The sequence below is a fragment of the Notamacropus eugenii genome, chromosome 2 (genome assembly GCF_028372415.1).
Source record: "Notamacropus eugenii isolate mMacEug1 chromosome 2, mMacEug1.pri_v2, whole genome shotgun sequence".
Lineage (NCBI taxonomy): Eukaryota > Metazoa > Chordata > Mammalia > Diprotodontia > Macropodidae > Notamacropus > Notamacropus eugenii.
In genome coordinates, this window is record NC_092873.1 from 150,648,012 (window position 1) to 150,672,403 (window position 24,392).

The 24,392-nt window shown below is 34.2% G+C and overlaps 1 protein-coding gene across 2 annotated transcripts in view; it reads right to left on the bottom strand.

Annotated features, from left to right (window-relative positions):
• The window catches only part of PHIP (PHIP subunit of CUL4-Ring ligase complex), a 182,572-nt gene that overhangs the window by 118,887 nt on the left and 39,293 nt on the right, over positions 1–24,392 (bottom strand). For both annotated transcript variants that reach the window (XR_011974371.1, XM_072642656.1), the window contains exon 7: positions 19,962–20,122. Coding sequence is in view for 1 of the 2 variants with exons in the window: in XM_072642656.1 (XP_072498757.1) it covers positions 19,962–20,122 (161 nt within the window). In the remaining variant the exon portion in view is untranslated. The remainder of the gene's footprint in view (positions 1–19,961; positions 20,123–24,392) is intronic.

Sequence of the window (24,392 nt, forward strand, 5' to 3'; positions counted from 1 at the left end):
GGGGTCAAGGGAAGAAATAGCTGTAAGGAAAACAAACTTCCTGTTTAACCTAACAGGAGTATTAAAGAGAAAAATAAAGAAAAGAGTGCCTCTGACTGCTTCTTGGACCACTGGGGAATCACTGAACAAAATTGTGCTAAGAAGAATTTGTGTGTAAGACATTGACAGGACAATTTCAGAGAATTCTGAGTAGTATGCAATGACACAGTGAGAAGTGAGAAGAACAAGGAAAACAACAAAGGAATTTAGGGATAATAATCCAAGAAGGGTTTTGCAGTCAGAGCAGCATCAATGCCTAAGGACAAAATACCAATCTTTAAGAATCCAGGCAAGCTGTATTAACATGGCTGTCTTATCTGTTCATGAACTTGATAGAACTAACAGTTTTTAAGCTTGCTTACCCAAAGACCAAGGAGTCATGGGGGGATAGTATGGTTTGTGGGATATTTGTGGTGAAAATGCCTGCATATTTGTTTTTGGTATGTCTTTTAAGAAAACCTAATTTAAAATTTTGGGGGGCAGAGCAAAGATAGCAGAGCAGATCAGAGAAAGCACTCAGCTGAGCTCTCTCAACATTCCCCTCAAAACAGCTAATGCCTCTAGAGTAACAGCGGTAACAAAAGGTCAAAGTGAGACATTCCTCCAATCCAAGGTAACTTAGAGAGTCAAAAAGAGAGATTTATGACAAGGGGGTGAAGGCCATCCATCTAAAACGATGAAAACACCAGAGGTGGGACTAGGTGGGGGCAACAGAAGTAGCAGCAGTTTGGGGGGATCTCAAGCCAGAGACAATAAGGGAACCTAGTAATTAGAATGAGAGGCTCTTACAGGTGACTGCTTTGCTAACAACTGACAAAGGACAAGATGCTATTTGGCAACTCCACTGCCTATACCTACACATAGTTCAAGGGCAGAGAGGGGCACAGAAGGAACTGAAGGTGTCTAGAGCAGTATCAATTACAATTAATCAAGGGATCAAGGGCCCTTCTTGAATAAGGACCATGCTGAAGATCAGGACAGCAGTGACCACACCTCTCATGGTATCACAGCACAACAAAGCACTGAAAACCCGTTAAATCAGTGCAGAAAAAGCCTAAAGCTTGAGACAGTGGCACTCCCACCCCCCCAGGCAACAAAACAACCCAACTTCAACACAAAGTTCCAAATCAAACAACTTAGGGTGGGGAAGTGAGCAAAAGAACTTGACTATAAAAAGCCACAAAAAACGGTAGGGACAATCAGGTCACAAACTCAAAAAACAAAACAAAACAAAAGACAAAAGTCAGAACAGCTAAAAGCAAGGCCGCAAAGAAAAGAAATGTGATTTGGACACAAGTCCAACAAGAATTCCTTGAACAACTTAAAAATAGTTTTTCAAAATCAAAGAGCAGTAGAGGAAAAATTAGACTGATAAATGAAAGCAAAAGAAGGAAATTATGAAAAAAATGAACAACTCGATAAAAGACACACACACACACACACACACACACACACACACACAAATCCTGAAGAAAATAATACCTTAAAAAAAAGAACTAGCCAAATGGATAGAGGTACAAAAGCATACAAAAAAATTCCTTAAAAATCATAATAGGGCAATTGAAAGCTTGCTATGCAGGATAACTCCATGAGACACAAAGAAGCAACTAAACAAAGTCAAAATAATGACAATAGAAGAAAATGTAAAATAAATCTTTTGAAAAACAAATGACTTGGAAAATAGACTGAGGGGAAATAATTTAAGAAATTTGGACTACCTGAAAACCAGGTTGAAAGAAAGAACTTAGATATTGTATTTCAAGAAATAATCAAAGAAAATTGCCCTGATATTCTAGAACCAGAGGGTAAAATCAAATTTGAAAGAATCAACCAATCACCTCCTGAAAGAGATCCCAAAATGAAAACTCCAGGAATATCACAGTAAAATTCCAGAGTTCTTAGGTGAAAGAAAAAATAATTCAAGCAGCTAGAAAAAATCATTCAAATACTATGGAGCCATAGTCAAGATCACATAAGATTTAGCAGCTACCACATTAAAGGAATGGAGGGCTTAGAATGTATTTCAGAAGGCAAAGGAGCTAGGATTAAAACCAAGAGTCACCTGCCCAGCAAAACTAAGTATAATCCTTCACCAAAAAATAAAAAAGAAAGAAACAAAAAACAATAGAGAATGTGACTTACAAATACAAGACTCAAGAGAAACATAAAAAAACATGAAAAAAAATCATAAGGAACTCAGTAAAGTAAAACTGTTCACTTTTCTATATGAGAAGAAGATGAATTTAACTTTTAAGAAACATCATTATTGGGGCAGTTATTTTACATAGAAAGATAGTGTGGGAAAGTAAGTCAATCATGTTGGGATGACATAAAAAAATGAATAGGCGAGACAGAGTCAGAGAAGGGGGAAAAGAAAGGAAGAATAGGGAAAAATATCACACTTAATATAGGTGCAAAAGGTGAGAGTTTTTACAAGGGAATGGAAAATGGAGGTGGGAAGGAGGATGCTTGAATATTATTCTCACTGGAATTAGTTCAGAGAAAGCTAGATACATATACTGAACTGGTAACAGAAATCTATCTTACTCAAAAGGGAAGTAGGAAGGAAAGGAGAAAGTCAAAAGGGGAATAAGGGGCACAGGTCAGAAGTAAAGAAGATTTTTAGATGGATAGGATAAAGAGAAAGATAAACAGAAGAAAAGAGGATGGAATAAAATGCAGTTCATAATCATAACTGAGAATGGGAAAGAGATAAATTCACTCATAAAACAGAACTGGATATAGGAGAACGGATTAAAAACCAAAACCCAACAATATGTTGTTTACAAGAAACACTTGAAGCAGAGAGACAAAGAGTAAAGGTAAGTGGCTGGAGCAGGATCTATTATACTTCAGCTGAAGGTTAAAAAGCAGCGGTAGCAATCATGATCTCAGACAAAAGAAAAACAAAAACAGATTCAATCAAAAGGAATAAAAAGGAAAACTACATCTTGTTAAAAAGCACCATAGACAATGAAGTGCTATCAATACAAAACACATATGCACCAAATGGCACAGTAACCAAATTCTTAAAAGAAAAGTTAAATTAATTATGGGAGGAAAGAGACTGGAAAACTATACTAGTAGGAGATCTCAACTTTCCTTTAAGAGCTAGATAAATCTAACTAGAAAATAAGAAATCAAGGAGTGGAATACAATCTTAGGACAGTTACACATCAGAGAGCTCTGGAGAAAAGGAGTACACCAACTGATAAAAGGTCAAAGGATATGAAATGGCAGTTTTAACTGAAGAAATCAAAGCTATTTATAGGCACATGAAGAAGTGCTCTAAATCACTTCTGATAAGAGAAATGCAGATTAAAGCAACTCTGAGATACTATCTCACACCTATCAGACTGGCTAATATGACAAAAAGAGGAAAATGATCAATGTTGGAGGATGTGGGAAAATTGGGGTACTAATGCACTACTGGTGGAGATGTGAACTGATCCAACCATGCTGGAAAGCAATTTGGAACTATGTCCAACGGGCTATAAAACTATGCATACCCTTTGATCCTGCAAGATCACTACTAGATCTGTATGCCAAAGAGATCATAAAAAAGGGAAAAGGACCTACATGTGCAAAAATATTTATAGCAGCCCTTTCTCATGGTGGCAGACTAAACTGAGGGGATGCCCCTCAATTGGGGAATGGCTGAACAAGCTATGGAATATGAATGTGATAGAAAACTATTGTGCAGTAAGAAATGGTGAACAGGTAGATTTCAGAAAAACCTGGAAAAGCCTTGTAGGAACTGATGAAAAGTGAAATGAGCAGAACCAGTACAACACTGTACCAGCAACAATGTGTGATGATCAATTATGAATGATTCAGATTTTCTCAGCAACACAATTATCCAAGACAAGTATAAAGAACTCAAGAAGGAAAATGCTATCCATATCCAGATAAAGAACTGACAGACTCTGAAAGGAGATCAAAGCATTTTTTTCACTTTATTCCTTCTCATGGTTTTGTTTTTCCCCTTTTTTAATGTTTCTTCTTTCACAACTGTGACTAATGTGGAAACATTTTTACATGATAGCACACATATAAACTATATGAAACTGCCAACCATTTTCAGAAGAGGAGAGGGGAGGGAGAAATCTTGGATCTCAAAATCTTGTAAAAATGAATGCTAGAAGTTTTCTTGACATGTAACTAGGGGAAAAAAAAATAAAATACTATTAAACTTTAAAAAAAAAAAGAATACACCTTTTCCTCAGGTATAACAAGATACCTTCACAAAAACTGACCATGTATTTACACCATAAAAACCTAAAAACCAAATGCAGAAAAGTAAAAATACTAAAGGCACCTTTTCCGGACCATAATACAATAAAAATTACTTTTAACAAAGGGCAGTGAAAGCATAAGAGAGTCGACAACAAAATAATTTAATCCTAAAGAATGAGTGGATCAAAGAATAAATCATATAAATACTCTATAATTTCATTAAAGAGCATGGTAACAATGAGACAACATTCCAAAATTTGTAGGATGCAACAAAAGCTGTATTTAGGAGAAAATTTATTTGTCTAAATACACATATCAATAAAAAGAGAGTACGAGCAGATCAATGAACAGGGCATGCAACTAAAAACACTAGAAAAATTAAAAATACACTTAAACCCCAAAATGCATATCCTAAAAAAGGGGGAGGGATTACTAAAATTGAAACTTAAAACCAATGAGTTAGTAAATAAAACTAGAAGCTAGTTTTATGGAAAAGAAAACCAATAAAATAGACAAACCAGTAGTAAATAGAATTTTTTTAGGAGGAAAACCTTATTACCAGTATTAAAAATGAAAAAGGTGAATGTACCATTGATGATACTAAAATGAAAGGAATTACTCAAAGTTATTTTGTCTAATTATATATCAGTAAAACTGATAATTTAAGTAAAATGAATGTTTACAAAAGTATAAACTGCTCATATTAATAGAAGAGGAAACAGAATTCTTTATTTTTCCACTTAATAGTATGTTATTTTTTTTCCAATTACAAGTAAAAACAGTCTTCAACATTCACTTTTATAAGATTTTGAATTCCAAATTTTTTTCTCCCTTCCTTCATCTCCTGCTGCTCCCCAAAGATAGCAAGCCATCTGATGTAGACCATGTATGTACAATCATATTAAACCTATTTCCACACCAGTCCTGTTGCGAAAGAAAAATCAGAAACAGGAAAAACCATGAGAAAGAAAAAACAAAACACACAAAAAGTGAAAATATGTTTTCATCTACATTCAGACTTCATAGTTCTTTCTCTGGATGTGAACAGCATTTTCCATCATGAGTATTTTGGAATAGTCTAAGATCTTTGTATTGCTGAGAAGAACGTCTATCAAAGTTGATCATTGGAAAATGTTCTCCTGGTTCTGCTCACTTCACGCAAGCCTTTCCAAGTTTTTCTGAAATACACCTGCTCATCATTTTTTATAGCACAATAGTGGTCTTTTACATTCACATACCACAACTTGTTCAGTCATTCCCCAATTGATGGGCTTCTCCTTGATTTCCAATTCTTTGTTACCACAAAAAGAGATGCTATATATATTTTTGTATATGTGCATCTTTCCCTCCTTTCTATGATCTCTTTGGGATACAGACCTAGTAGTGATATTACTGGATCAAATAGTATGCAGTTTTACAGCCCTTTGAGCACAGTTTCAAATTGCTCTCCAGAATGCTTGAATAAGTTCCCAACTCTACGAATAATGTATTATTGTCCCAATTTTCCCACATCTTCTCCAAGACATCATTTTTCTTTTTCTGTATATTAGCTAATCTGATAGTTGTGAGGCGGTACCTCAGAGCTGTTCTAATCTGCATTTCTCTAAACAATAATGATTTACAGCATTTTTAATGACTATAAGAAGCTTTAAGGAAATAGAACTGTTAACCAAATAATGGAAAAAGAAATTGAATAGGCCCTAAGACAACCAGGGCACCTATGTTGCACAGTCGAAAGAATGCCTGACCTGGAAGTGGGATGACCTGAGTTCAAACCCAGCCTCAGACATTTACTGTGTGACCCTGCACAAGTCACTTAACTCAGTTTTCTGGAGTTTCCTCATCTGTAACATAAACTAGAAAAGGAAATGGCAAATCCAGGGGTGGGAAACCAGCACCTGGAGCCCACAGGTGGCCCTCTAAGTCCTTAAGTGCAGCCCTTTGTCTGAATCTAAACTTCACATAACAAATCCTTTTATTAGGCCTTGAGGCCACAGGCTCCCTAAAAAAAATTCCCAGGACCATATGGATTTATGTTAATTCCACCAAACATTTAAGGAACAATTAATTCCAATGCTATATAAACTTTTTGAAAAAACTGGTAAAGGAGGAGACCTACCAAATTCCTTCTATGCCACAAATACAGTTTTGACACTTAAGCCAGGGAGAGCAAAAACAGAGAAAGAAAATTACAGACCAGTTTCCCTAATGAATATTGATGCAAAAATTTTAAGTAAAATACAAGCAAGGAGATTACAGCAACATATCACAAAGATCATACATGATAACCAGGTGAGATTTACATCAGGAAATGTACTTCTGGTTCAATATTAGAAAACCCTTAGCATAACTCACCATTTCAATAACAAGAACAATATCATATGATTTTCTTAATAGATGGAGAATTAACCTTTGACAAAATACAACACCCATTCCTATTAAAAATACCAGAAAGCACATAAATCAATAAATATTATCTACCTAAAACCAAGTAAGGGTTTGCATTATCACCACTATTATTCAATATTGTACTAGAAATGCTAGCTATAGTAATAAGAAAAGAAAACTGAAGGAATAAAAATAGACAACAAGCAAACAAAACTATCACTCTTTACAGATGATATTATGGTGCATTTAGAGAACCCTCAAAAATCAACTAAAAAACTAGTTGAAACGAACAATTTCAGCGAAGTTACTGGATGTAAAATAAATGTACATAAATCATTAACATCTCTTCATACTACCACAAAATCCAGCAGGAAGAGATAGAACAATAAATTCTGCTTAAAATAAATGCAAACAATATAAAATACTTGGGAAATTTACCTGCCAAGACAAACCCAGGGACTTTAGAATTACAATTACAAAATTCTTTTTACAAAAATAAAGATAGATCCAAACAACTGGAAAAATATCAACTGCTCATGAGCCAGCTGAGCCAATGTAATACAAATGGCAATTCTACCTAAATTTATTTATTCAATGCCATATCAAACAAAACACCAAAGAATTATTTTATATTGCTAAAAATAGTAACAACAAAATTCATCTGGAAGAACAAAAGATCAAGAATATCAAGGGATCAATGAAAAAGAAAATGTGAAGCCTGCTTTAGACCAGCAGTTCCAGGATTTCAAACTGTATTACAAAGTGACAATCATCAAAACAAACTGGTACTGGCTAAGATGTACAGTGGTACATCAGTGGATGGATAAGATGAGGTACATAATACACAAAGTACACTACAATAGATGACTATAGTCATGTAGTGTTTTATAAACCCAAAGGTATAAGCTTTTGGGAGAAAGATTTACTATCTGACAAAAATTGCTGGGAAAACTGGAAAGCAGTCTGACGGAAACTAGACGTAGACCAGTATCTCACACTGCATATCAAGATATAGTCAAAATTTAGACATAAAGAGGGATATCAAAAGTAAATTAGAAGAGTTGGGAAAATACACCTGTCAGATCTATGGATAAAAAAAGAGTTTATGACCAAAAAAGAAGTCAAAAAGATCAGTGGAAATAAAATGCACAATTACAACTACATAAAATTAGAAAGTTTTTGCACAAAGAAAACCAATCCAGTCAAAATTAAAAGGAAAACAGGAAATGGGAGAAAAATTTACAGCAAACTTCTCTGATAAAGGTCTCATTTCTCAAACATATGGAACTGAGCCAAATTCATAAAAGAGTCATTCTTCAGTTGATAAATGGTCAAAACATATGAACAGGCAGTTTTCAGAAGAAATCAAAGCTATCAATAATCACATGAAAAATGCTCTAAATCATTAGAGATTGCAAATTAAATGCAAATTAAGACAACTCTGAAGTACCACCTCAAGCCTAGCTGATTGGCTAACAAGACTGAAAAGGAAAATGACAAATGCTGGAGGGGACGGGGGAAAACTGGGCCACTAATGCACTAGTGGTGGAGCTATAAACTAGTTCAATCATTTTGGAAAGCAACTTGGAACTATGCCCAAAGAGATATAAAACTACAAACTCTTTGACCCAGCAATACTACTACTAGGTCTGTATCCCAAAGAGATCAAAGAAAAGGGAATAAAGATCTATTTGCATAAAAATATTTATAGCAGCTCTTTTTGTGGTGACAGAATTGGAAATCAAGGAGAATCCTATCAATAAGGGAACCGCTGAAAAAGTTGTGGTGTATGAATGTAATGAAATATTACTGTGCTTTAAGAAATGATGAGCAGGTTTCAGAAAAACCTGACGTGGCTCATATGAACTGGTACAATGTGAAGTGAAAAGAACCAGGAGAACATAAGACAAAGTAACAGCAATACTCAGGGTAATTCAACTGTGAAGGAGCTATGATCCAAATCAATTCCAAAAGAACCATGAGGCAAAATGCTATCTACCTTTAGAGAGAGAACTGATGAACTCTGTATGCAGATTAAAGCATTCCTTTTTAAAATTTATTTTTCTTGTTTTATTTTTTTGTCTTTTTTAAAAATATAGCTAATATGGAAACGCTTCCCATGACTTTAAACGTATCATCAATATCAAGCTGCTTGCCCTCTCTCAAAGAGGAGGGAGGAAAATTTGAACTCATAATTTTTTTAAAATTGCTAAAAAAAAATTATACATAATTGGGAAATATTTTTGTTCAGTCATTTTTCAGTTGTGTTCAACTCACTGTGACCACTACGCCAAGTTTTCTTGGCAAAGATACTGAACTGGTTTGCTATTTCCTTCTCCAGTTCATTTTACAGATGAGGAAACTGAGGCAAACAGGATTACACAGCTAGTAAATGTCTGAGGCTGGATTTGAAACCAGGTCTTTCTGACTCCAGGTCCCACACTCTATCTACTGTACCACCCAGTTGCTTCAAGAAATAGTTTTAAAAATAAATAAAAATACATTAAAGAAGGGAGGAAGAGGAATGCTAACTGATATTAAGTTTTTAAATGCAACTGGGGCTAGTTACTGGTCCCTAACAAAGGGAGGAACACAGTCAACTGGGATCATCAGTTGATGGCAGTAGTGAAGTGACACCTTAATCCTTCAGCATTATTCCCCCGTAACCCAGTGAGGCTTATGTAGCAATCTAGTCTGGGAAATGGTCAAGATATAATCAATATATTGATAACCACATGTCAGTTGGTTTCTTTTATAATTCAATGTATGTCACTCTGTGCCTATAAAAACAAAGCTAAATTAATTGTAGGAGGAAACTGTAAAACTATACTAGTAGGAGATCTTAAACTTTCCCGTCAGCTAGATAAATCTAACCATAATAAGTCAAGGAGATGAAAACAACCTTAGAAAATCTGCATATGAGACATCTCTAGAGAAAAGGAGTATACCAATACAAGCAATTCCCCAATTGTTCACAACACAAGAAGCCTTTCCTGATTCTTCCAGTTTCTAGTATCCTCCTTCCCAAACTCTCTTCCAGTTAAGTACTTTGCATTCATTATCTTTCTATTTATATTGTCTACACTTACATGCTTGTCTCCACCATTAGAACAGTGGTCCCATGGGGTAAGAATTGTTTAAACATTGTATTTTTAACTTTTAGCACCAGGAACACAGCTTGGCACATAGTTAGGTACTTAATATTTATTGTTTGATATGACTATTCATAACTTCAACATTGCAATGGAAGTAGACAGTCAGGACACAGCTTAAAGTTGTCATTAAATCCTTCTATTTCAAAGTTTCATCACGTAACTCTACAATTCTGAAACTGCAGAGAAAACTGGTTCGTATCCTTCATATCTACAAAGCTGAACTGCAAACCAAGACTCCAAGGAAAACCATGCCCCACTCAGGATAAGCTGAACACCTGTAATCTTACCACCATGCAGACTGACTCAGATTTTGACACTTAACACTTTCTCAGCTGCCTCTCCCTTGACTGGAGGCATTAAAGTGTAAAGTGAGGCATTAAACTCTTTCTAAACAAAGTTTCAGGTTTTGATTCTGTGGAACACTCCATGGAACACTCATATTCCCTGGTACCCCAACTCTCCTTTCATTTTCCTTCCCTCCCAGTCATCAGACTGTAAGCTCCTTGAGGGAAGGGACTTTTATTTTTATTTGTATTCTCCAGCACTAAGTAAAATGTCTGGCACATAGTAGGTGCTTGAAAAAAAATTAACTTTCCAACAGGGAAATTTACTTGGGAAACCAAATTAAAATCAAAGGTTGTTTACCAGATATATTTAATGAAAACAAGTCTGTCCAAATGGAAAAGGGGGGCTTGCTTCCTGGACCCCAATCTTCTCCCATCCCCTCCATCCAAACAATTGAACTTCTTAAGTTTCTCCCACTCATTTGATATTCAGATTGCCTTTGTAGTTCTTAGGATTTATAGCAAAAGGTCATTGATTATTTTGGAGGAAGAACTTTTACACAAAGTGGTGATCTCTTTGTAACTTTTTTCACTAATTAAGAATACATACATAGACATACAAGTGGTTCTCTTTTCAATACAAGGTTTTTAGGAGTCTGGATTTTTACAGAAATGAAGAAAAAAGAGCTGAACTTCAATTTCTACTACAATGTCTTCAAGTAATCTAAAATGAATAAGTAACAAACAAAAATATCATACCATGAGTTCCTGGAGTGCAGGGGTTGTTTTTGCCTTTCTTTGGAACCCCATGCTACCACAATGCCTGGTGCAAAAAAGGCCTTAATAAATGCTTCTTGACTTGCCAACATGGCAAGGGCTAAGCTACCAGTCCCTGTCCTTAAAGAGGTTACTTTCTAAGAGGAAAGGTATATATACACACTGGGAATTGGGTACTCTGCTCTGAAAAGGTTCAGGTATGGTAAGTGGTTAGAGGTGAGAGGTAAGAGTTTCTCTACAAGAAAAGAAAGAAATAATTTGATTTGATTGTATCTATGCAATATATAAATACTTATTATGGAACTAAGAAAAGAGGTGAAATATGGCTGAGGATTTCCAGAAAGACAGGAAAGTGGCAGTAACTAATTAGGAAAGCAAGGCCCGAGAGCACAAATTTTTTCAGGGCTTTATTTCTTGCAACAGAACCTCCAGATAGCCGGAGGCCCCCACTCAGTTTTAAAACTCCTGCCTCAAGGCCAAATTGCACGATGGGTCAGCAAATGAGCAAAAAATTTATAAAGTCCATAGTTTCTAGCCAGCTCCAAACCAATCAGAGCCTACTTCACATCCCCTTGGGGAATTTACCCCAGCTCTCTTCTTACTTTCCAGGAATGCTAACAGCTTCTCATCTTTTGCTCTAAGAACAATAAGCCCATCAATACTGATCTATAGAGAGGACAAATTAACCTATCTCTTATGGCTCCACTCATCACTACAATGACATACCAGACCAAAATATCCTGCCATGGCCACTAGTTCCCCATATCTAATATTTTCTCCTATTAGTAATAAAAGTTCCAGAAGGGCAAAGACTATTCAACTTTTGTAATTGTATCTCCAGCATTTAGCACAGTATCTGGCACTGATTCCTTGACACACGTAAGCATACTTAATAAAAACTCTACACACACATATTGATCCTTTTGCACTTTCCCTCTGAGTAACATCATTAAATTCTTAGTTTATTCCTACAGTCTCTTCTTAAGTGATATACACATAATTACAGTTAATTTAGGTTAGATATTGTTAAACACCTCTTCAAAATACCACTGGATGAACTTATTCAAGTTTAAATGTACAACATGCTGAAAAAAATTTGAAAGGCATAGCTTATAACCTAATAGATCATCTGGCTAGCTGGTCAAATATTATAATGTAGACAAAACCAAAATAAACACAGATTCATTTGAGGTTCATTTAATTATTTCTATGTGGGCCTATATATTTAAATAATTTTATTAAGAGTCTCAAAACAAGAAGTCTTATGTTTCCCACTATTTTCTGGCAGGACAGTCTTCCAGAAAAGCAAAAGTAAAGTTGATTGTTGGGTTTTTGATAAAATAAACTTGGTCTTTCCTGAACAATAAATTTCTTTTTTCTAATTTTCAAGCTAAGTTATTTTAAGAATAATACCTCCAGCTAATCCTTGGAATTTTATTCTTCAAATATTCATAAAAGATCAAAGACATTTCTCCTATCCCCCTGATACTCAGAAACAAACAGAAAAAAACCTTTAATGAACTAAGTTTTTTCTTTATTATATTCAAGTTTCTCTCTCATTCTTTTAATAAACGTTTGCTGCCACCTACAGGTATGCTAGTAATTATGATTTTAAAATAGAAACTTCTAGGTTTGTCTTTGTTTCTCTTCAATCAATAATAAATTCAAGCCTGTCCATTTTCCACACCCTGCTATCATTAAGTCAATACAATAATATTTACTATCTTCCTACTGTGGTGCAAGCCAGAAAAGAGAAGGAAAAAAAATCTAATGAAAAATTAAAAAGTTAATCTACTATTACCTTAAAAGAATACTTTTTGTATGATTTCAGTATTTTTCAAAGTACAGAATTTTTGTTCCACTTTCCACCAACCTTGAATTCAACATTCTATCTCCTGCTTCCATATCTTTTCACAGGTTGTTACCCACACCCACAGATGAAATGTGTTCTCTCCTTACATTTCAATCTCTTGGAATCTTAAGCTTTCTTCAAGGCTTATCTGAAATACTACTTCCTCCATCAAGTCTTTCCTGATCTTCGCAAGTTGTAGGTCAGTAGAAAAAACACTGGTTGTGGAAACAGAGTACCTGGGTTCAAATTCCATCTTTACTTGCTTGCCTGTGTGACCTGGGGCAAGTCATTTAACCAGCTGGGGTCTCATTTTTCTCATTTGCAAAATGGAACGATTAAATTAGATGGCCCCTGAGGTTTCTTCTAACCCTACTCATAAGATATAATAGGGACATCAAAGTGCTTTGCATTTATCTGTTATGTTGTATTTCCCAAATGGGATATAAGCTCTTTGAAGGTAGGGCTTACTTTCTTTATTTTTTGTCTTCACATTCCCAGCACTTTGCATGGTGCCTTGTGAATAGTAAATGATTAACAAATATTTTCAAATAAACATGAAAACTCTTGCATTGAAATAGTACTTGCCAAAACTAAATAAGTCACAGTCCCTCTTTCCTTATAGAACTTCAAAATACACTGGTAGCTTATTAAGAATGCAAATTACTTAATACTTCAATGATTTTGTGATATCTCTGAAGAGGGTATTATCTTAGTACAAATTATCAACCATCTGTGCTTTCTAATTGTAGGTTATTCCTGTCCACATTCTTCCATTAAATCCTCCAGAGAATCTACTCAAAATGTTAGACAAGACTCTTACTAGTTGTGTGACCCTGGACAAGGCATTTAACCTGCCTGTCTCGGTATACTCATCTGTAAAATGGGGACAATAGCTTTACCTCTCAGATTTGCTGTGAAGAAAAAATGAGAAACTTGTAAAGAAAGAGTCTTGAAAACTTTAAAAGCACTACATAAAATGTTAGCTATTGCTATTCTTTTCTATTCCATGGATACTAGTAGAGTACTCTGAGGTCTCTTATCTCTTGCTCTTACCATGTGAATAACCCACCTTCTTTTCCAATCATACATTTTCTCCCTGATACTCTACCTCTGGAAATAAACTGCAGATAACCTGTGTTTAATGTGTTTCTTCATTGCTCCTTGGGTCACTCACCACTATGATTACACAGAATAAAAGTAGCACTCAATGCAAACACAACAGTGAAGCCGTTGCTGCCCTCAAGGAGCTTACTACATGCTAGTAGGGAGAAATGATACATATAGATAAGAAATCAAGGAAGGGAGTTTTGGTCTGGGGAATCTCAGGAATGGTGAATGAAGTCATCTAGTAGTCAAATGTCACATCTCTTTCCCTACATAATGGGGGGTACTGATTTGGTTCCAAGAATAAGAAGTAGAAATTGAAGAACTCTTGTGTTAAAGAATTAAATTCATGACAAATATCTGTGATATTAAAAGTGGGTAAGTATTATTACGGACTGGGGAATAAAAAAAGGTTGTTGATGGACAAGATGGTACTTAATTTATGTGAATAAAGTATGAGTGTGTGTGTGTGTGTGTGTGTGTGTGTGTGTGTGTGTGTGTGTAGAAGAGAAATGTATTAAGGACAGAAAAAAGGCATTTAATTAGAACAAAGCCTCATGAACCCATCCTTTGTGAATTCTCAAAAATGACAGCTAGGGAACCCAAATTGATACTGGCTACACGCTGAAACATCCTAGAATAGAAATTAATCCCCTCAACCAACCAAAACAATTTTTTTCTTTATATAAAGCCTAAATTTGATTTTTTCCAACTTTCAACCCATTACCCCAAGTCTTCCTCCTGAGACCAAGCAAAAAAAATCTAATCCCTCTTCCAATCTTAGTTACCCTAGATTGAACTTCCCCCATTACTTCATTTAGTCTTCTTGTAGCATGACCTTGAGGCTTGTCACCATCCTGATTCCCCTATCGCTGTTGACAGGGGCCTTAAAGGTTATCTAATCTAATCTACATAATTAAAAAAAAAAATCCTTTCAACAACATATCCAAATAGAGGTCACCTAGCCATCGCTTCATTACTTTCATAATGGGAGAAACTCATTACTACTTTCCAAAGTGGCCCATTCCACTTTTAGACAGCTATAATTTTTTCACAAAATTTCTTTTCTTTACATCAACATATATTTGGAAATTCCACCTGCTGGCTCATAATTCTGTCCTCTGGGGTCAAGCACAACAAACCTAAACCTCTTCCCACTTGACAGTTCTTCAAATACTTGAAAAAGAGCTTTCATGTCTCTTTTCTCTTCTCTAGGCTAAATGTCCCCATTCCGAACCAAGTTGATCCTCACATGGCATGATGACCTTGAGGTTCTTACCATCCAGATTTTCCTCCTTTGGACATTTACCTACTTATCAAACTCCTATCTAAAACTGAATATAATACTCCAGATATGATCTAATCATAATCATGGTGAAGTACATTGGGACTATTGCCTCTTTCCTTTTTTGTGAAGATCAATTCAACTCATCAAACAATGACATATGTTTTATATTTACATGGTATACATGAGAGGCAATTTGACAACAGGTAGTTACAAAGTCAGCCTCGGGCATGATATTATATATGAAATCTAAGTATGTATATAATAGGCTTTAAAAACTTAAAAGTACTACATAAAATTAGCTGCTATCTCTATCTCTTCTACCCATATATTACTCATTTTTTCTCTCTATATGCATAATATATGTACTTGTTTCTATATTTCTGACTTATCCTATCTCTTTATCTGCCTGTTTCTGATTTTCTCATGTCTTTCCTGCCTCTCTACTTTTAAGTGCCCATAACATATAGCTATATTTTAAAATTTACTATTATTGTTTTTACTATTACTGTTACTACTTTAAAAAAAAAACTATTTGTTTTATTTACTGAAGGTGTTAAGTACCTAAACTTAATTTTAAAAGAAAATAAATGGACCATTTTATACTTCTCTTAGAAAAAGAATTAAATTGCTACTTTACTTTTGTGGCCCTCAAAAGGAAAAAAAAGTTCACCACTTCAAAGTGAGTCATTAATCAACTACGTTCACACACTAAATACGGTTAAATGTTGTAAAGAAATTAAAGAACTAAAACATGAAGAAAATAAAGAACCAGGAAATGAGGGTGGAGGGAGAAAGAGATAAATTCTAACTGGGTGTTTCCCTCTGTTCTCACACCAACATTCTGCTAGTAAAACATCCTGTATGTTCTAGTCCCTAAATGGTAACGAACACCCCATCCCCAGCACCTTACCAGTTCACCTACATTCATGTGTCGTTTGAACTGTACTAGTTTGTCAGCACAGTTTTCAAATAACTATAGAACTAAAAATTAACATACTATAGAATGGTAACTACAAAAAGTTTTCAATCTAGCAACAAGTTATACGAGCACATATATGTATATATATAACCAACTGCCCATTATAAAGTATTGATACAGTATTATGCAGTCAGTTAGATCAATAGAAATAATGGTTCAAAAGGTTATATAAGCCAAATGACTTTGAAGCAGTTTCACAATATACATAAGTGAGTTCTGCTTATAATATTTACATGTTATACTAAAACTATACTATATATTAATATAGTCAAATAATATAGGTCAAAATGTCAGATTGTCAGATAATGCTTATAGCATGAGGTTCTAATTCTAGAGGAAAAATGGGGAATTTGATAAAATTTCTTTACATTTGTAACCTGCTTCATTAATGCAGTCTAAATCAGTACCTACCTAAAGTCGTAACATATAATTGACTAATAATTGCTGAACTGATAAAAATAAGAATTACTCAAATAAATATAACCTTCAGAAAGTTTTAAAATTATCTGAAATAGATGCCTAGAACTCATCATTTATGGCTTTAAGATTAGCAATCCTATACAAAGGAAATAAGCATGGTACCACTATCTCAAACTCATAAATGAAGGAATAGGGAGATTTATAATCTTGAAGCCTTACCTAATTAATCTCCATTTCAATATTACACAGATTGTGGAGATTTCGAACTGACAGACAACGTTAGTATCAACACACACCCTTCAAGAACCAACCTAAGCAATTATAAGACCTCCAGAAAATCAAAAGTAAAAGTACTTACTTCATAAGTAAAATAGGATCTTTGACTAGAACTAGCACTTCACGTATGCCATTAAATTTGTTTAATTCCATAACAATGAAAAATAAATGTTTATAATATATTTTTATAAATGTTTGTACTATATTTTTATGTTTACCTGAGAATAACCAATAAAAATTACATTAATATTCTGAGTTTGGTGGAGGAAAGTTGATGGTAATACTAAAGAATCAAATTATATTTTTAGGCTGTTAATACATTGATTTCTCTTCTAAATCATTCTTTTGCCTCCTTAATAAAGGGAACTAGGTCCGTGCCCCAAAAAGATAAAAGAAAAAAAGACCCAGACATATGAAAATAATCAGAGCCACTTTTTTTGTAGTGGCACAGAACTGGAAACTAAAGGGAATACATCATTTGGGAAAAGGACAAACAATATACAGTATATGCATGTAATAAAATACTACAGTGATGTATATAATTGTTTCAAAAACACTTGGGAAGATATGTATGAACTGAAGCAGACTGAAATAAGCAGAACCAGAAGAACAACAATGTTGTAAAAATGAACAACTGTGAAAGACCTGAAAACTCTGATCTAACCAACCACATAATTCAAGAGAATGAAGGATGAATATTGTCACTCATTTGCCTGAGAAATGATGGACTCAAAAAGCATGAGACATATATTTTTTGACATGGTCAATGTCAGGGTCTGCATATTTGTTACCTCAACCCCAAGAGTAACCATTATATAAGAGTTCCCTTGCCCACCATTCTAATACCCCCCCAAAAGGTAGAAACTTGAGTGTTAGAGGATTATCCTAATTCTACATTGGCTTTTTTCATATATCTATGGAACATTAACTTAATTACTTCTACTTTCTTTCCCACAAAACTTCCAAATAAGACACAACTATTTAAAGTGTACACACAGTAAGTGTGTATCTATATGTGTATAAATATATAAATTATGCATAAGTATAAACATAAGTACACAATACAGTACTTCTAAATTGAATTAGGTGGGGAAACAAGAACTTACATTTTAAAAGATGTGAGAATTTTCTACAAAGTACTAAAACTATTTCAGGAAAACACAATATATAATGAGCACTCTAATGGGCCATCTATTTTTCTTAATTTTGATAGTTATCTTTGTCTTATGTTAACCAAAGTAAGAGGATCTTTGCCAAGAAAACTCCAAAAGGGGTCTATACCAAGAGTCAGACATGACTAAAAGGAATAAACAACAAAACAAAGTGAATTCCAAATATATACTATGTTAACCAAAGTAAAGCCCCAATACTTAATTGTGTAATCATGAAATTCTCTTCCTTTCCATTTATGACTCTTCTGAGAGGATTTCAGATGCAAATAACATGCATCAGAACAGGTCATTTAAAATTTTGGTTGTCTTAGCTGGATCTGAGTCACACAGCATCTTCAATTAAGTCCATTTATTATGTCCCCTCTACGAGCATGGCACTATGCTTTAACTTGAAACAAGTAAATTGCTTCCTCAGATTATATTGAAGCACTACAGAGAACATGCAGAGATTGATTTCCACTTTGAAATTTGGCACACTGAAAGTTTAGTAAATATCATTATTATTCTATTTCACAGTGAAGTGGTGAAAGTTAGATAAGAAAGGGTAGATTGCTAATATTAAAAGTGACTGAGGTCAATTTTATTTGGATTAGTGCCAGAATTTTTTTTTTAAAGTGGCAATAGGCTAAATTCCCTACATCTCGCCATTTAGCTATTTTACAGATGAATGGGTATGTAAGGCAGAAAAAAAGTAGGTTTCAGTTTAAGATCAGATTTACGTAACTGAGGAGATTTATTATAATTTACATAGATATACCATCCCATTGCTAGCTCCCATCAGCAAAAGGAGAAATGGGAGTTTCCATTTAAAAATTCATTTTAGTATTTCCTTTCAATAACACCAAACACGAAAGAATAAGCCAATACTTTAAGGCCATAAAGTAACATTTAATAATCTACTGCCCTATTCTATTTCACCCTAATGAACTTAAGAAACACCTCTGAAAGTAAATTATTCACAGTAAATAACTCTCTTACATAAGCTGATTACTGATGAATAACCTTCTTTTTCTTCACTTCTAGAGGTTAAAAAAAAAAGTCAGAAACATAGCCAAGTAAAGCACATTCAAATACCATAGTTTTAATGTACTTTGGAGAATTTCTATGCAGAATAAGAACTAAAGGATAAGGACAAAGGATGAAATTTCCCATAACTTGATAGAGAAGAAACGTCTACATGATGTTCCTCTTAAGGTTTAAAACAAAACATCTTAATTTTCTGCTAATTTATATATAGTTAAAAAAAAAATAGATCCCAGAGATGCTTCTAAGTTGGAATTAAAATACTGCTATAAAATCCCAAACTACAAATCAATTAAAATGATTTTTGGACATATACTAGAGTTTAATGAGAGGCATTCTAGAGTAATGGATAACCAGCTGGCCTCAGAGCCAAAAAGACCAGGGTTCAAGCAATGCTTCTGACATATACTGACTTAGGGACTGTGAGCAAGTTACTTAACTTTCAGTGTTCAACAAACCATAAAGTACAGAGAAGATACCAACCTCTTCACTGGCAGAGGGAGTCTGTTCATCCAAGGAGCTCCCTATACTCATAAAATCACAGGTTTAGTTCACATCCCTATCTTACCAAAGTTTAATCAAAATTGTGTGTGTAGGTATATACATGCACACGTACACACGCACATGTGCGCGCACACACAAATTATGGAGGACTATATTATACAGTATAAATACATCTATCACATATTTCCAACACTCTTGGATGAGGATGGATATGCTTTGTATCAAACCTTAAACTATGGCAAATTAATTTACAACAAAGACCCTAATGTTTCATGTTCTTTTTTCTTTAAGTTAATAAAACTATCTGAAAAGCTTTAGGGTTATAATTGCCATATATTTATCAATACAGCTATAAAAATCTCAAGTAATTTTAAGTTATAGCTTAGCTATATGAAAACTGCAAGATGTTAACTCTGGCCTCTCGTTTGAATTTTTTTAAAATGATAAATAAAATAAGCACTTACAGTAAATATTCTCCTTCCGGTTCGATCAAAAGTTACACAGTATACAGAAGATAAATGTCCAAGAATTCTTTTGTGCATTTTCATGTGCTGATACACTGCAGTAGGTACAAGTCGCTCAAGTCTGTACTTCCCATTCAGTCTCCTTGAAAACAAAGTATCCGCTAACAAGAAAGAGGGGGGGAAAAGATTTCTAAGTAACATCAGGATTTAGTTTTAAGACTACATTTTGATTACAATTACTTAAAAGGAAGTTTTGTATTCATTACTACTTGGTACAGATATTTACAGAATAAGTCTTATCATTTATACAGACCCTAACTAAAAGTCACTCTAACCGTTACATACTTTAAGACACTTATACCTGTTACTTCATTTGATCTTCATACAATTCAGATGGGTAAAGCAGTCATTAATCCTATTTATTCCACAGATTAAGAAAAAGAATTAAGAGACTTTTTGAATGTTACACAGGTGCTCAATAGATTAAAAACCCTGATCTCTAGATTCATACTGTTAGAAACCATAAGGGATTCTTAGAGATCACCTAGATACTTGCCCTAAGTTGTGTAACAAATTAGTGGCAGAGTTAGGATCAGATCCCAAGTCTAGTCCAAAGGGGAATGATAATTTAGATGTTTTGTCTCAAAGTCATTTGAATGGCTTTAAAATTAATTATCAAAACAGTAAAATGATTCTAATTTTCACATTTTAGTAAGTAGCAGTTCGAAGGTTTTAAATTTCAGAAGGACAATTACATTCACAATATCTTCATATAAGGAAGCTCCAAGAAAAATGTCAAAGAGCTTAATTTCAAAGCAATGAAATTGCCAAGTATAAAACGTGTATGTTGATTTCATTCAAACTTATCAAGTTCTCCAGAAAAATTATACTTTATCATCAGTTACTGATGCTAGTGTGTTCGCTACAGTTCTTTCCACGGTGGCTGTGGTCTTTTTTGCAAAAAAAAAAAACCTTTTCATTAAAATTGCAATACGTGATGGACAAAACTCCATTGTGCCAACTTCTTTCTTTGCCACTCTAAGGACAACCTGTGTGCAATCCTCGTTTAATTACAACTTCTTTCTTCTATATATTTTTATCAAGAATATCAAGATTGGTATGATTCAGCTCCTTCAACAATATTATGTTCACTCACTGGTCACTGAACAAGAATTTCATAGTCAGCATAGCAATAGTCAACTGAAATTTGTTAATGGTCTAACAATTGTATGATTCTGAGCACCTACTTCCTACGAGTCTGCGACTAGCAATGCAGCACAAGTAGCCTACACAGGACTATGGAAGAATTTTTTAAATCTTTCCCTGTTTCATGGCTAAAAACAGTTTCATCACCATAAGTCTAGCCTACTTGTGATGTGCCTGTCTGTGATTAGTTAGACTGCTTCTCATTAACCAGACTTGGTCTTTCCCTGGGACCACCACTTGAAGTCTTTTCAGCATGGCAGAACCTGACAGATCTTGCATTTCACTGGCATAACCTTCTAGAACCCAAGGTCACATAGTACCATAAAGAATCATCAGAGCAGGATTTCTGGAAAAGACATTTAAAGCATAGTATTTATATTTAAGATATAAAATCTCAAGACTCTTTCTTTAGAAAGAAGCCTACAATTTTGTATACCATCTTAACAACCCTAAAAGATGTCTACCCTGTTTGTGTATAAAAACTTCCTATCAGAAACCTATCTCACAAACTATTCCATTACCTTGCTAGCCAAATCCAGTTATTAAGTTATTAAAGTTACTTCCTATGTTCAGCCAAATCCACTTCCCTGTGACTTCTACCTCCTGATATTTGAGATAAGTATGTAACTTCTTCCACCTTCCACAGAGTCATTCAAATATCTTATGGTCTTTCTAGCCCCAAAACTTCTTCCTTTAGGTCTCAAGTTCTTGCCACAACAGTGGCAAGAAGACCTGATTCTTCAAACAGGTCTTATCAGAAAACTCAGCTTTGGCAATGTCAAATGCAATGTAGTCCTTGGCAGAAAATAAAAATCCTGCAAATGGACAGTGCTGTGGCTTCCACTATCCTTCAACCCATGCATCAATAAGTATTTATTCATTGATGCACAGGCATCAATAAATCAACTGATGTGGCTATATGCTTTGATCAGTTTATTACATAATCCCTACCCTGAAGAAGCTTACAATCTTGTTGAGAAAGGAGGAATTACCTGTGACACAAACACATAAAATTTCTTCAGTATTTCTATGATTTATGATGTCAACATGAATACTTTCATATATAGAGATTTTAACTTCTTATTGGTTAGACAGCTACAGAATACAGAATGCAAGATAAAAATGAATCATGAATTAAACTAGTAGCAAAGGCCTTAAGTGCCATAATTTTTCTAAGACAAGGTTAAGATAAGCTAAATATTTGAAGGTTAAATGGAAACTGTTGGAGGTGGTGGAAATAGTAAAAGTAAGGAAATAACAAAAGAAACAATCTGACTGGAAAAGAGGATTCATGATAGAAAGTGGGAGGGGAAAAGGCCATACAGTTAACATGTAGACTGAAAATAATAGTTGATGAATGTGGACTATAAACAGTGGTTTAAGATCTTGAAAAGAGTGACACCATGAAAATCGTAGTAATATTTCACCTGAATTGGCCTAGAAAAAAAAGCATAAAGAAATATATAAAGGCCCAAATCAAACTAAAAAATATTGATTACCTCTTCTCTCATTAATTGTTTCCTTCTCACTTTTTTTAAAACCCTCTTTATTTTCCTTTTCCTCAACAATCAACGTATTTATTAAGCCTCCAGCCCCCCTTGATGGATTATCCATTATTATTATCGTTATTATTCTAGTCATCTAATCTTCAATTCCTTTAACACACAAAAGTTGAAAACTTTGTTGAAACTCATTTAATATTTTTGCAATAATGACCTGTATACAACAACCTAATTGCTTTGTGATTGACCATGACAGAAAAAAAGGACAAAGTCTGTCTGCTGGATAAGGTACCTTTTTAAAATCTTATCTATGAAAAGAACTGAATATATCAAGTTAGAAGGAAATAATTTGCTAAGGGAGGGAAAGCACTGGTATCTTGGGGTACATGTTTACAAAGACATTTTAATCAGAATGAACCTATCAGATGCACTCTCGTTATGAAATTTCCTTTAAAAAAATCAAAACTAATCTACATTTGCACTACACTACATGGCCAATATGATCATTTAAAATAACTTCTTTTCCCAAACAAATCTATTATTGCCAATTTAATTCCTTACAGAGAAATTCAAATGCAGCTCCTAATCCCAGGAAACACAGATCAATAATTTATATAAAATCCCACTAAAATAAAATCAATTCATTAATTTAAGCAATTAAACTACATTTTCCCCACTAAATCAGGAATCTTTAAACCTCAGGTCTAAGGAACTATGGACAGAATTCAGGGAGTCCATGAATTTGGATAAAAAAAAATTACACATTTCTTTTCACTATCACTGAACTGCAATTTGCTACTTCCTTTAGTTAATGCGGACAACAAACATTATTCTGTGGAGGGGATACTACATTTCCCCAGACTGAAAAAGGATCCATGACACAGAAAAAGGCTAAGATTCCCTACAGGAAATGATCTTACATTCTTTGAGGGCAGATAGATACTTATTATTTTATACCTTGGAAATGCCTGGATTTTTTTTTTTTGTTTGTTTGCTTTCTATCTGTGATTTCATTACAAGTTATGGCATGGAAACTCATTTCACAATATACAACACATCTATATACTGGACTTTTAGAAACTTACAAGAAACAATGAGAGACTAACTTGTCCAAAGAATATTCAAAAGGACTGACCTTGGGTAATTCACTTAACCTCTGAGAGACTCAGTTTTCTCACATGAATTAAGTGCCTAGACTAGAGGATCTCTAATGATCCAATCCCGTTCTAACCTAGGGTCCTATGATGAAGGCATTTTAATCTCAATCAACCAGATCATGTTGGTTATAACATTACTATTCTCAGTCAAAAAATAAAAATATGACTAGTCACAAGAAAAAATAGAAATGCATGATATTAGTGGAAACACATTTAAGTGATTCTTGGATTATTCTAGAAAAGTAATTATACAGCTCAGATCCTTTAACCCATTCATCCTATTACTATATATATACATATGTATGCGGAGATTATATATTTCTATCTATCTATACACATATACAGAGATTATACATATATACACCCCCTAAGTTAAAAAAACAAAACAAAACCATGTAGTAGAATATCCGTAATACCATTCGAGGAGGGAGTAAAAACCTAGAAACAGTGACTTTCCAAAATTTGGGAAGAGGATGAACCAACTGTAGTTTCCAACGCAAAGGAATACAACTGCACTATAAGAAATATAAAATGCAAGGAATTCAGAGAAAAATGGGAAGACTAGT